A 14,995-nucleotide genomic window follows, 5' to 3' on the forward strand; every position below is an offset into this window, starting at 1 on the left:
GAGGAGCCTTGCGCGCAGCGTGTTCAAGATGTTACACAACCGAATGAGATAAGAGTCAGTTCCCAGGCCTGAGTATTCTTGGCAATGACAGAGCCTATTCATTAGCCTTTTGGAAGCTCTCTCATACTGATAAAAGAATAACATTTTGCCTATGCATCTTGTGAGGAAAACTTTAGCTGTGGATTTTTAGAAGAGAGAAAAGGAATTTTGGACAGTTTTGAAGCCTAGTTGGGGGGTGACTTCGGGCTTAGGTGGGGTCACCTGTCCTCACCTCCTTCAGTGTGAATGTTACTTGTGTTGCCGAAGTTTGATTTGGGAGCTGAATGGCAGCTCCTGTAGGTTTACTTTCGAGGAGAGAGAGAACGAATGGACGAACACACACTGGCTGATTTGTTACAAAACAAAAATATTTTTATTTACAAATGTACAGGTGCCAAGCCTGTATTCAAGACCCGGCTAGGAGCAGAATACAGCAACAAGATAACAAGAAAACATTATTCTTTTAAGTTTAACAATGAAACAATGAGTACCAAATGTCTTCCACTCACATAATTTTTTTTAGCTATTCAGGGCTTTACAATATGAAATTATTTGTCCTCTAGCTTTCTTAGTTTTTTTTTGTTTCTTCCCGCGGTAACACATAATTATTGACCTGAAAGTTGAGGGAAAGAAACTAAATGGGAAAAGCTCCTTTTCAAATTTCGGCAGCTTTATCCTAGACCGAATCCTGCCAATTAAACACTTAGGTCAGGGAGTTTTCAAACTGTGTGGTCCACAGAACGTCAGTCTTTTAGAAGGTTGTCAGGAGGTCTTCCTGAAGGAGAAATGGTTGATGTCTTTGTCCAAAAGAAGCTTGAACCTCATGACTTCTCTACCTCAGTAACCAGATGCCCAATTACCGTATTTTTCGCTCTATAACACACACCCGACCATAACAAGCACATGGTTTTTAGAGGAGGAAAACAAGAAAAAAAAAATTCTAAATGAAACAGCGGGTGTATGATTTTTGTGGTTCATGCTGCGGCCCCAGGCAACAGTGTGTGTGTGATTTTTTTGGTGCAAGCTGTAGCCATGGACATGCTATGTGATCTGATGGTGAATTTGGGGTGACCCAGTGCAAAAATCCTGAGGATCCATGTAGATCCGTGCTTTGTAACCACATTTTAAGTGGGGAGGGAAGGAAAAGCGCTCAAGGGACAAGGAACACGCGTGGGGTGGGTGGAGAAGGATGCTGCTAATAATGCAGAAGAGCGGTATAAGAGGAGAAGGCTCCTCTCCTCTCCCGCCTTGCTCCTTTAAAGCAAGCAGGCTCTCTGTCCCTCTCTCCTCCCCACTCAGCGGCTCTTCTCCCGCTTTGCTGTTTCAAAGCAAGCCGTGGAGGAGGGAAGGAAGGGGAACCATGGATCCTCTGCTCACGACTGCAGCAGATCCCCACCACCACCTGTAGGCATTCGCTCCATAACACGCACAGACATTTCCCCTTACTTTCTAGGAGGAAAGAAGTGAGTGTTATGGTGCAAAAAATATGGTATATTTTCTCTGCCTTCTCCTCTCTCAGTCTCTAACAATCTTCATTTCCTCTTCTTCATAATTGCCTGTAAGGGAAGCAAAGAAAAATACCTGGTGAGTACAAGACGCTTATCTGTGGCCAGAGTGGATGAGGTATCGGGAGCCCACCAACACAGCCACCCCGTTATCTTGTCTCATCCCAACCCACTGTACTTATTCTGGTCTCACTTACTTCCTTTATACGACGGCCTTGCTCCAAATTAATATTCAGGCACCTCTTGCGCTCATTTCTCTTGAAAGTGACTCTGCAAAGAAGCAATTGAGGGCAAATTAGAAACAGGACTACTATTATTATCCTTCCGTGGCAGTTGGACTGCTCCAAAATAAAGGCATTTGCCCTGCCCTTCTAGATCAACACAACTTCCTTAGGGTTTTATATAGTTACTTGTATTGCATTGAGTAGCAAAATAGCATTGACCCCGAGTAGGAAACTTAACACAAATGTTAAGGCTTCTGGAGTAGAACCAGCATCCACTACTTACACCAGTTCCTCCTGATCACAGCTGCTGCTGGGCCGGTGAAATTCAACTTCAGCAACGCGTTGAATAGGGACAGAGCTCAGCATCATTCCTTTTGTTCGACAGAGGCAACGCCCTCTGCTGGTAGTTGGCATTCCTGCGACAGAAGAATGTCACCCTTGAGTTACACGTTCGGGTACGCTCAGTCGTAATATAACTTTACAGGGTTGCGGGTGTGATGCGAGAGGGGAGGCTTTCCTTCGAAACCTTCTCTTCAGCGGGGTGTTTCAGACAGAGCAACGAATGGGAAAGTGGTAAGCCACAATCTTTTTAACGCTTGGAGATTTTCTTTGGGAGGAGGGGGGAGATGACATTGCTCCCCCCCCCAAAACCCCCTTTGTTTTCTATTGATTTAATTATATTTACAGTGGTACCTCGGGTTAAGTACTTAATTCGTTCCGGAGGTCCGTTCTTAACCTGAAACTGTTCTTAACCTGAAGCACCACTTTAGCTAATGGGGCCTCCCGCTGCCGCTGCGCCACCGGAGCACAATTTCTGTTCTCATCCTGAAGCAAAGTTCTTAACCTGAGGTACTATTTCTGGGTTAGCGGAGTCTGTAACCTGAAGCCTGTATATCACACCTTTCTTCCTTGGCACTCAACGCAGCATATATTGTTCTCCTTGCTCCCATTTTACTCTCACATGAACCCTGCCGCACAATTTTTAAAAGATAATGACAAGCTGGAATGTGTGTGACCAGGACGATCAAGGGTTTGGAAACCAAACCTTACGAGGAACGATTGAGGGAGTTGGGTATGTTTATCCTGGAAAAAAGGAGACTAAGTGGAGATATCTCAAGGGCTGTCACATGGAAGACTGTTTTCTGCTGCTCTGGAGGGCAGGACTCGAACCAATGGCTTCAAGTTACCAGAAAGGGGGTTCTGACTAAACATGAGGAATAACTTTTTGATGGCAAGAGCTATTCTGCAGTGGAATGGACTCCCTCAGAAGGTGGTGGACTCTCCTTCCTTGGAGGTTTTTAAGCAAAGGTTGGATGTCCATCTGTAATTGATTCCTGAACTGCAGGGGGTTGGACTAGATGACCCTCAGGGCCCCTTCCATCTCTACAAATCTTTGATTTCGCAGGTTAGGTTTGGCTGTGCCTGCCCCTGCAATGCTGCTGCTGCTGCAAGTGAATTCCATTAAAGGAATCCAGGGGCTCGCCATGCTTTTGTCCGAATCCCTGGCGTGGGGCTTGGGCTGCGCAAGCCCCTGGGAGCATGCGGGGAGGGGTGACGCTATGGTGCCCGTCTCCATTTTCTCCCCAATATTGTTTTCCCTTACTGGCTTTTGCTGGAATCCGGAAGTCAGTTCTGTCCCTGGTTTGGGGACAGATAGTTGTAACCAATGCCTAAGCAACTACTTGCCTTTATGTATTTTAATAAAGTTGTGGCCAAAATTATGCCAAAAACCTTAAACAAAAATTCTGTGTGAATTGTGAATTATTTGGGCGGGTGGTTTGGGGACTTTGACACGCAACACTATCGTGGTGATAGTCATTATTACATTGTACTCTCAAATTTCCCTGCTTGACAGCATTGTATGATATTCACCTAGGTTTTACTCCAAACGGACCCACTGTAATCAATAAACTCGACTAAGTCAGGTCCATTAATTGCAATGGTAAAAAAAAATAGTTGAATACCACCCATTATCATTACTTTGTTGCTCTATTGTTCTATGAGCTTTCCTCGTTAGTCAACATTATTACCACATTATGATTGCATTGCAAAATGTGGAAGCAGAGAAGATGCAATTAATGCAATGTTATATGGAAGAAAAGGAAGCGAAGTTAATGTAATATCATACGGAAGAAAAGAAGGCAAAATAATATTACCTTGTATGAGAGCTGTGCAAAGGACAAGTATCAGGATTACAAGGCAGGACTTCTGGATCATCTTTGCTGCTCTTGCTCCTGCTGCGGCTGCTGTGAGAGGAGGAAATGTGCTGTGTGGTGGAGTCAGAGAGCTTTGGGGCCAGTATTTATTGGCTAGCTTCATCCACTTCTGACATCCCCTGGGGAAATTCCTGCTCCTTTCACTTTCCTTTCCCACGCCACTGTAACTTCAAATAAATCATTTTCCATCTCCTAACTGCCAGAAAGGTGCCAGTATAATGGAATGGTGTGTGTGTGTGTGTGTGTGTGTGTGTGTGTGTGTGTTTTTAACCATTCCAGACAAATTTTCCTTCAAAGCTATCACTTTTCTCTTAGCTCCATACTTCTTCCCACGTTTACTTTTTGCTCTTCATTTTCTTAATAGTAATTTACTTGCTGAAGTAAATCAAGCACTTAGCTCTATACCTTTCCTGCTTTTTATCCTCTAAATACTAATGTACTTGTTGATTTACTTTTTTGTGTTGCTTGTCCTTCATTCATCCATTTTCTCTTGCTGCTTCTTGTACATATATCACTACTGCCTTTCTAATACTTGGTTAGAATTTTAACTGTAAAGTGGCCTGAGAATTTTTTTTTGGAAGGGTGTTCTATAAATATTCTGGCCAGAGAAGCAATATTTATTTAGCTACTTCATAGAGTTTCCCCCCAGGAAGTTTTCATTATTATAATTCTATAGCAAGTATGTAAAAAATATAAATGAAGACAGGAATCTGCAAAATACCTAATAACGTAACTGCAAAGAGGGAGAATAATCACATCAAATAAAAACTCATTATTACAACTAGTCTTCATGTCATCAATAAAAGGTCTTGAGTGCTGTTTACCATCTGATAAATAAACAGTGTTTCAACATTTCAGCTACTTTCTGTTTATTCATGTAAAAAGAGAGGAGTTTACTGTATTGCCTTTGCACCCAGGAGGTAGAAATGCACTTTAAATGAAGAAAGTCTAAGCCAGGGGTCAGCAAACCTTTTCAGCAGGGGGCCAGTCCATTGTCCCTCAGACCTTGTGGGGGGCCAGACTATATTTTTTGGGGGGGGGATTGAACAAATTCTTATGCCCCACAAATAACCCAGAGATGCATTTTAAATGAAAGCACACATTAAAAACACCAGGCAGGCCCCACAAATAACCCAGAGATGCATTTTAAATAAAAGGACACATTCTACTCATGTAAAAACACGCTGATTCCCGGACCGTCGGTGGGCTGGATTTAGAAGGCGATTGGGCCAGATCCAGCCCCGGGGCCTTAGTTTGCCTACCCATGGTCTAAGCACATAGACCCCCACACATCGAATGTGGTACCGTGGAAAACAGAGGGCCACTGTTTGCATGTACAGAAGCCTATACACAATTTAGGTGTGGATGCAAAGGTGTGTCTCTGTGCAAACATGAACTCTGAATGTGCAGAGGAACAGTACATGCAGCCCTTATCAGCTCCTCTCAATATATTTATTGTTATCAAGCAATTGCCTGAAGAGAGCATTTTTTTTTTCTCTTTTACAATAATTGCGCTTCTTAATCTGAAAGGAAACGGGACAGTTAAATAGGGGAATTCCTGGCTGAACGTGTCCTTAAACTCTGGTTAATGTCTCTACCTTGCCTGGAGGGAGGACAGAGAAGGGTGTGTGAAACAAGGGGATTTTCCCCTTTGGTGCCCTGCCAAGACTTGCCTGTTGCCCTGCTAGGGATGGACAAATCCGTCAGTTTCAATTTCAGTTTCCATTTCCCATTTTTCCAATCTTGAGTTCAGTTTTACACATTTCCACATCAAAGTCTGCAATCTTGGAGGGGTTTTTTTTTGGTGAGGGGAGCAGTAAAAAAAAAAAAAGTCCCTGCGAATATTTGTTAGCATTTTGGTTCTAATTTTGCTTAGGGTGCACATTTTGAGTTACTTTTGCCTGATAAACACATTTTTTGGCAAAGTAAATTTCATGTCATGTGCTGCATTTTACGTTATTTTTACGGTTATGTGCATTTTAAATGCAGGCTTTACCCTAATACAGGCGTCTCCTCACACAATTGGGTTATGTTCCCAGGTACCCTGCGAATGCGTGAAATTGTGAATAGTGGGGAACACTGTCTAAGAAGCTTGTAGACACCCTCTAAACCTCTGAAAAACATCGAAAACCATAATAATAATAATAATAATAATAATAATAATAATAAGCCCTTTGTTGTTGTTGTTTAGTCGTTTAGTCATGTCCGACTCTTCATGACCCCATGGACCAGAGCACGCCAGGCACTCCTGTCTTCCACTGCCTCCCGCAGTTTGGTCAATCTCATGCTGGTAGCTTCAAGAACACTATCCAACCATCTCGTCCTCTGTCGCCCCCTTCTCCTTGTACCCTCCATCTTTCCCAACATCAGGGTCTTTCCCAGGGATTCTTCTCTTCTCATGAGAAGGCCAAAGTCTTGGAGCCTCAGCTTCACGATCTGTCCTTCCGGTGAGCACTCAGGGCTGATTTCCTTCAGAATGGATCGGTTTGATCTTCTTGCAGTCCATGGGACTCTCAAGAGTCTCCTCCAGCACCATCATTCAAAAGCATCAATTCTTCGGCGATCTGCCTTCTTTATGGTCCAGCTCTCACTTCCATACATCACTACTGGGGAAACCATAGCTTTAACTACATGGACCTTTGTTGGCAAGGTGATGTCTCTGCTTTTTAAGATGCTGTCTAGGTTTGTTATTGATTCCCTTACCAGACGGAAATGAATGGTGGCAATAGTGGCTTTTGGTATTGGTGACTAAGGGGCTGTCACTGCCTCTTAGCCTAGTCTACCTCACAGGGTCATCATGGGGATTAAATGAGGAGGGGGAGAACCATGTATGCCACCTTGAGGTCCTTGAATAAAAAAGATTGAATATAAATGCCATAAATAAATACTCAGGCCTACTAATGTGACGAACGTGGGTTCATCAGTTTCATTGGTGTTATGTACTGAGTTGAATAGGATCCAAACTGCAGCAGTCTGATTGGTCCTAGAACAATAGGATCCAAATTGAAGCAGTCTGATTGGTCCTAGAACAATAGGATTCAGAATGCAGCAGTCTGATTGGTCCAAGAACAATGCAGCAGTATGATTGGTTGGCAGGAACCACCCAATCATGCTCCAGATATAAGTAAATCCACAACCTGATTGGCTTACAGTAGAATTCCAGAATTAACCAATCATGTGCAGCCCATTGTGTAAATAATGTATATAAGCAGATACTTTGAGGGGACTTTCATTCATTCATTCCTCCTCACCACTATGAGCTGAATAAAGAGCATGAAATCACTTTGCGACTCTGAGTATATTTCAATTGGCGCCAGATCTGATGGCAGTTGGAAGCAATGAATTATACTCCCCCCCCCCAATAAATCCATCTCCCTGAGAGCCTGGAGAACAAAGCAGACAGCCAGGACCAGAAGGCATCAGCAATGTCTAGGGCAACACGATGACCATATACATACGTCATAGACAATCTTTATAGAATTCCTTCAAACCATAACAAGTACAAAATGAAATCTTTAGTCTCAAAGTCTCTGAAAATCTTTAAATGAAGCAAGGTACCAAACTTTGTATGATGGAAGACAAGCTGTGAAGCTTTGTGTATTCTGCAAATATGATGTCCAACACTGAACAGTGATTCTGGAGACTGACTACTGTTTCGTAGAATTCTTCGTCACCGTGGTGGGAGGATATGGAATTGCTTCATAAACCCATCTTATTTCGAATGAATGTATGTAAATGAAAATATCAAATGCTGTGGAACAGTGCTCATGTAAAACATTCATTCGAAATAAGATGGGTTTATGAAGTAGTCAGTATCCGGAATCACTGTTCAGTGTCGGACATCATATTTACTGAATACACAAAGCTTCACAGCTTGTCTTTCATTGTACAAAGTTTATTGTTGTACATGGTTTTAAATGTTTGTTTACCTTCTGGGATTGTACCCCCAAGTGTGTTTTATAAACTGATCTCCGACCGTTATAAATTATCTATCTATATCTATCTATCATCTATCTATCTATCTATCTATCTATCTATCTATCTATCTATCTATCTATCATCTATCTATCTATCATCTATCTATCTATCTATCTATCTATCTATCTATCTATCTATCTATCTATCATCTATCTATCTATCAGATAGTTATTAGTATTAGCTTACTATTGTACGCAGCCCGTAACTTCTGTCCTTCTTTGCAATCTGGGTAATCCAGATTTGCCAGATTATGTCATCGCTTCCATGGAACAACTGCTTTTGGAACAAGGAAGTCCGAGTCCTTGCAAAAGCAGGTTGTCGTTGCAGCAGAGGGAGAAGCTGGATTTAAAAAGCTGGGGGTAGAAAGGAGGCGTAGGAATTTCAGGGTACGCCTACACACAAAACGCTAGGGCTGATTCCTCTTTCCAGCGACCTCATTTTCAAATTTGGCCAGAAAAGGCATTAATAAGAACAAAATGCACCCACAGGAATTGCATCTTCCTGTTCTTAGATTTTCAGTCTGTGTCTTATGCAACTTCTTGCACGTATGTTTCATAGAATCATAGAATCATAGAGTTGGAAGAGACCACAAGGGCCATCGAGTCCAACCCCCTGCCAGCACCCAGGAAAACATAACAGGTGCAGATTTTAAATGTAGGGATTTTTCTCTTTGAACGGAGAAGGAATTACCCCCCAAACAAATCCTGGGATAGGATTGCAGCCTTAGAGTCAATATACACATGAGCTGAGTCTTGAATTCCCCCCCCCCCCATAAGGTAGGGATTTTAATGCCCAAGTGCATACCTTCCAACATTTCTCTGATGATAATTTTAATATTTATACCCAACACATCTTACTGGGTCTCCCCAGCCACTCTGGGCAGCTTCCAACATATATAAAAGCAAAATGAAACATTAAACATTAAAACAACTTCCCTATACAGCGGGTTACAGATGCTTCAGGTTACATACACTTCAGGTTACAGACTCCGCTAACCCAGAAATAGTACCTTGGGTTAAGAACTTTGCTTCAGGATGAGAACAGAAATCGTGCGGCGGCAGCAGCACAGCAGCAGCGGGAGGCCCCATTAGCTAAAGTGGTGCTTCAGGTTAAGAACAGTTTCAGGTTAAGAACGCACCTCTGGAACGTATTAAGTACATACTTAACTCGAGGTACCACTGCACAACATTTGATTCAGAATATTTTTGTGTGTGTTTTCCTCCTTTAAAAACTAGGTGTGTCTTATGGTCAGGTGCATCTTATGGGGCGAAAAATACGGTACTTTTGCCTGATATACACATTTTTGGCAAAGTAAATTTTATGTCATGTACTGCATTTTAAAATAACTTCCCTACACAGGCTTGCCTTCAGTTGGCTTAGGGGTCAGATAACTCCATGCCCTCCAACATTCCTCCAATGAAAGTAGGGACATCGTAAGGAAAAGTGGGACATTCTGGGATGAAATCAGAAACTGGGATGGCTTCTCTAAATCAGGGATGTCCTTGGAAAATAGGGACACTTGCAGCATCTGCAAGTGTTTATGGGAAGCTACAGTCTTGGATAAAATGGCTGTCTCTGCTGGCCTGTACAGTGGTACTTTGGTTCTTGAACTCGTTCCAGGAGTCCATTCGACTCCTGAAATGGTTCAAAAACCAAGTTGCAACTTCCGATTGGCTGCAGGAGATTTCTGCACTCAAGCGGAAGCTGCATAGGACATTTGGCTTCCAAAAAATGTTCACAAAGCAGAACACTTACTTCCAAGTTTGGGGCGCTTGGGAGCCGATTTCTTCGACAACTAAGCCGTTTGAGAACCAAGGTACCACTGTACTCTTAAACTCTTCAGTGTAAGCTTACTGCTGTGCTACAGAGAAAGGGTCTGCTCAGTGCTGGCACCACATCTATGGGCTCCTCCTTCCACTGAGTTTTGCCTGGTGAAGTTTCTGTGTCAGGAAAACACTAACCCCCACCTCCCCCAGGTCCTCTATACATTGCTTTTACACTTCTTGGTGCTAAATCTTAATTTTGTACTAACTGCTATTATACGACACTTTTATATGCTGCAGTGTTTAAATGCTTTTATTTCCATTCTGTATGGTCATTCGCCTCATTGGCTGACACAGACCAAACATTAACAGAAACTGATGCTAAATTTTTCTTTTCTGCTGCAAGGACCTGTAAAGCAATTTTGCAAATTTTTATTGTATCTTGGCTTGTTCCTGTCCTTAGTTTATGTCAGCAGCACATGTTGTCTTTAGATGTGGGCACCATGTTTTACCTCAGGCTGTAGGTGTGCATACCCTCCAACATTTCTCCGGTGAAAATAGGGACATCCTATTCCATAATTAGAATAATTTTATCATTTATATCCCGCCCATCTGACTGATTTGCCCCAACCACTCTTGACAGCATATATAACATATATAAAAACATTAAACATGTTTTTAAAGCTTCTCTATACAGGGTTGCCTTCAGATGTCTTCTAAAGGTTGTGTAATCACTTATCTTCTTGGCACTGGGGTCGCATAACTCCAATTCCTACCAACATTTCTCTGATGAAAATAGGAACGTACTAAGGAAAAGCAGGGATGCGGGTGGCACTGTGGGTTAAACCACAGAGCCTAGGACTTGCCAATCAGAAGGTCGGCGGTTCGAATCTCTGTGACGGGGTGAGCTCCCGTTGCTTGGTTCCTGCTCCTGCCAACCTAGCAGTTTGAAAGCATGTCAAAGTGCAAGTAGATAAATAGGTACCACTCCGGCGGGAAGGTAAATGGAGTTTCCGTGCACTGATCTGGTTCGCCAGAAACGGCTTAGTCATGCTGGCCACATGACCCGGAAGCTGTATGCCGGCTCCCTTGGCCAATAAAGCGAGATGAGCGCTGCAGCCAACCCCAGAGTCGGCCATGACTGGACCTAATGGTCAGGGGTCCCTTTACCTTTACCTTTAAGGAAAAGCAGGGCATTCCAGGATCAGTTCAGAAACTGGGACGGCTTCTGTAAATCCTGGACTGTACCTGGAAAATAGGGGCGCTTGGAGGGTCTGAGTGTGTGTTAGAGATTCAAGGTTTCGGTGTTTTATTTACTTGTGTCAGGTCTGTGCCCGTGTAATAAAAACGTCTATTTTTTAAATTTGCTTTATTGAATTTTTAAATGTTCCCTTTTGCGAGCTGTGCCAGAAATCTGATGACGGGTGGGAAGTGAATAAACAAAGAAAAAAACAAGCTGACATTTGGATGGCAGGAAGAGATTCTCCTCTCTCTCTTTGGTGCACATAGCTCCTTAGCCAAAATAGCCCCTCTCACAAGACGTTTTATTTTCCTGAGGGAAAAAAGTTATGTGCGTGGAGTATCCAGGTCCAGATTAGAACTTCCTGCAGCTGCTTTGGGTAAATTCCACTGCCAGCTCACTGACACCCTCATATAATGGGGGAAACAGAGACATTATGTAACGGAGCAGCAGAAATCCCTCTCAGGACGGACTGATACATCACAGTTGTTTTTCCTCCAGAGTTTGCAAACACTTCCACTTCCTTATCTGGCTATTTCCATGAGCTGGTGTTGCATATCGAAGTGCATTTGTGTGGTAGGCAGTGACCCTTGTGGTTAGCTGTGAATTTCAGTATCAGCTGGCCTCTGGGACCGCTGGCGTGGGGGACGGGACTTTCCCAACAGCCTGTGTGTTCTGCTAAACAGTGGTGTTATTAGAAGCCAGGGCTGCGGGGCCTTTCCAGATGATGCCATTCAAAACCCAATTTTTCATCACGTTAATTCGTTACCACTTTCAGTAGCCTCTGCAGTAGGCTGTTCCCATCTCAAATTATAGGTTATTTTCATTTATGAATCTTTTCCCACGAGGCCCCCCCAAAGTGGTTTACAATAGAATACAAACCATATACAGTGGACGCTCGGGTTGCGAACATGATCCGTGCGGGAGGCACGTTCGCAACCCACAGCGTTCGCAACCCGCAACCTGCGCGTCTGCGCACACGCGGGTCACGATTTGGCGCTTCTGTGCATGCGCAAGTGCCGAAACCTGGAAGTAACCTGTTCCGGTACTTCCGGGTTTGGTGCAGTGTGCAACCTGAAATTGCGCAACCCGAAGCATCTGTAACCCGAGGTATGACTGTATAAAGCAGTTACGTATACAGTGGTACCTCAGGTTACATACACTTCAGGTTATATACTCTTCAGGTTAGACTCTGCTAACCCAGAAATAGTGCTTCAGGTTAAGAACTTTGCTTCAGGATGAGAACAGAAATCGTGCTCTGGTGGCGCGGCAGCAGTGGGAGGTCCCATTAGCTAAAGTGTTGCTTCAGGTTAAGAACAGTTTCAGGTTAAGAACGGACCTCCAGAACGAATTAAGTACTTAACCACTGTATAAAAACAGTTAACTGCATGCATGAAAGCAATTAAAAAAACTCTCAAATACTACCTGTAGCTATCTGTCTATGTTTAAACCAACCATGGCTTAGACATAAAAGCAATTCAAATCCAAGGCAGATCCCTGCTGGAATAAAGATCTCAATTTAGAAAGCTTGTTGAAAGGGGAATACCTTTAGCAAGTGCTGGAAAGACAATAGGGAAGGTGCCCCTCTGATATACGGTGGGATGGAGTTCCACAGGAAAGGTACCAGCATGCTAAAGGCCTGATTCTGCTATCGTGTGGAACCGACCTCTGTTGCAGATATTAAATATTGCACAGTTTGAAGCAACTGGAAGCATAAGAACTGGTCAGAGATGAATGGATGGAGGCAAGATCCATAGAAAGCAAGGCAGATCTTTATTTTTCAACAGAGTTCCCTCCCTTCCTTGCAAGGAGGTAGGAGAGACCCAGAATGATGGTGCGCAAGCCCCTATAAAGACTTTTGAGATTGCCCACCTTGTACCCCAAGACCACCCCCCAAAACATCATACATACATCACAGAAGGAGGCAGTCTTCAGCAGAAATTTGAGTGTGTTGCTTCTCTCCTGTCTGCCAGGATACCTGATCATGCCTTACTTGATTGCATTTCCTGGGTAGCCTGGCCATGAGATGGTAGTTCCTGAATCTCTTAAACCTATTGATAGTTTGCTCAGCTTAACAGATACTTTCCAGACTGTATTTGCAGGGAGATGTAGGCCCCTACAGTCCAAAGACAACTGTAAAGCTTTTCCCATCTCCTTCCTCCTTGCAGAGAAATATTTGAGGTCAATTTGGGAGACTCTCTATATTTGGGACCTAAGGAATTATTGTAACACACCCTCCAAGCTGCACGTTCCTTTAGTGCAGAAATAGAGCAGTGTTTCCCAACCTTTTTTGGGCAAAGGCACACTTGTTTGATGAAAAAAATCTCGAGGCACACCACCATTACTGTAGCACCCTGCTTGTGGTTAACGCTTAGCTGGAATGAAATATTCAACGCAGCAATAGAGAAATTAAAATAATTATTTATTTGTCAGACAAATAAATGAGAGGCACAGTGGTATATGGTTACCAAGCTCTGGCCTGGCCTCCTGCCGTTATGGCCAGCACTTATATTCCCTTAATCCAGCCCCCTTTGCTCCTCCTGTGGCTGCCTCTGTCCAATCAGCCTGGTTGGATTTCCTATTGGCTGATTGCTATAACCAATCCTAAAAGATACACCCATATCCTCCTGTCCTTATATGGAACACAAAGAGCTATATATTGTTACATCTATAAATGACAAATAAGTAGTAATATATCTTACATGTGTCTCAACAAGGAATCTTAATTACCAGCTCACCTCTTGCCCTCCTTGCCCTATTGCCTTCTAAAACAAATGGTTAATCTTAAATTTTTATCTTAAACATATGTCAAGGATCTTGAGTTCACATCAACATTGAAAGATCTCCTTCATTTGAAGGTTTCTAAACAAATGCCTGACAGCTATATATCAGGACTGCTTGGATGGCGTCTTCCTGTCTGGCAGGGGGGCTAGGCTGGTGGCTGACTTAATTTCAGGATAAATACAACTCTTACAACTATATGAAATAAGAATCTAGCATTTCTTAAATCCTTTGCATAATTACATTTAAGCCAATATATTTTAATACATAACATAGGTAGCCTTTTAAAAGGAATAAGGCCTTTGTAAAGTAGAAAAAGGAACTCAGTAAAAAAAGCCGCTTCAAAAGAAGCCTCTTCAGTTCACACACCCCCCTTCAGCCAGCTGCTTTCCCCAACATTTATTGCCCTTTAACTCTCTCAGTTTAAGAAAGAAACAGCTTTAAAAAGACTTCCCAAAAATGCTCTCCCAAAAATGCTCTCTTTCTGCCAGCTAGATGCTTCTCCATTTGGTCTTGGCCTTTTAACCTTAGAAAGAAGATCTGGCTCATTTTACTGGGAGGCACATTGGTATTATTTTACTATTTACTCATTCCTAATTATGTTTATCTCTGCCTTTTTTATCTTCTGTAACATGTAGGGTCAGTGTCCTCACTCTCAGTCTGTAATTCCAGCTTTTACGACTTTGAGAATTGTTTTCTGCTATAAATCAAGGGGCCCCTTGTCTAGGAGGAAAACATTGCCAAGGTTCTCTAAGCAGCTGTCTTATGCCTGGCATGAAACTTTTGAAAATCTTTAAGCTCTCTCTTTAATATACAAGCCCTGATCAAACATTAATAGAAATGCAGGCTTATGCCTGATGCCTCATTACAGCCCCGTGACGTCAGCGCGCAGCGTCACGCCGGGAGGGACGCACGAAAGTGTAAGTTTCAATTTTTTCCCCTCCCCCTTGCCGGGGAACCTCCAAGCTTTGGGGGTGGGGGGGGAGGAGGCAGCAAAGCGAGGCAGGAAGGAGAGCGCGGCTTGGCTGGGTGAGCTTTGGCAGGGGCTGGGAATGAGAGCCGCGAGGCGGGTGCTGCGGACGGAGGCGCTGCCTGCCGAGCTCGCAGGCAGCCAGGCAGGCAGACGGCGAGAGCCCCGCGCTGGGCGGCCTCTCCTCGCCGCCGCCACCCCGCCTCTCGCCACCCGACTCGCCCGCCTCCCTCCAGGCAACATCTCGCGGCACACCAGGCAACATCTCGCGGCACACTA

General features: G+C 43.6%; 1 protein-coding gene across 1 annotated transcript; it reads right to left on the minus strand.

Moving 5' to 3' along the window:
• Positions 1-386: 386 nt before the first annotated feature.
• Positions 387-4,079, minus strand: CXCL11 (C-X-C motif chemokine ligand 11). The gene is made up of 4 exons (XM_081209418.1): positions 3,925-4,079; positions 2,052-2,184; positions 1,742-1,814; positions 387-1,595 (listed from the first exon to the last, which is right to left on the minus strand). Exons 1-4 carry the CDS (start codon positions 3,983-3,985, stop codon positions 1,572-1,574), a joined length of 291 nt encoding a protein of 96 aa, XP_081065544.1. The 5' UTR covers positions 3,986-4,079; the 3' UTR covers positions 387-1,571.
• Between the last annotated feature and the right edge of the window lie 10,916 nt (positions 4,080-14,995).

Source organism: Podarcis bocagei, assembly GCF_964188305.1.
Source record: "Podarcis bocagei genome assembly, chromosome: 9".
Classification (NCBI taxonomy): domain Eukaryota; kingdom Metazoa; phylum Chordata; class Lepidosauria; order Squamata; family Lacertidae; genus Podarcis; species Podarcis bocagei.

Bases quoted from the DNA above. Each gene is read 5' to 3' on its own strand.
- CXCL11 (XM_081209418.1), bottom strand. From the start codon at position 3,985: ATGATCCAGAAGTCCTGCCTTGTAATCCTGATACTTGTCCTTTGCACA. The intron at 2,185-3,924 runs GTAATATTATTT...CTTCTGTCGCAG, and splicing joins TTGCACAGCTCTCATACAAG to GAATGCCAACTACCAGCAGA. The intron at 1,815-2,051 runs GTAAGTAGTGGA...GCTTCTTTGCAG, and splicing joins TGTGATCAGGAGGAACTGGT to AGTCACTTTCAAGAGAAATG.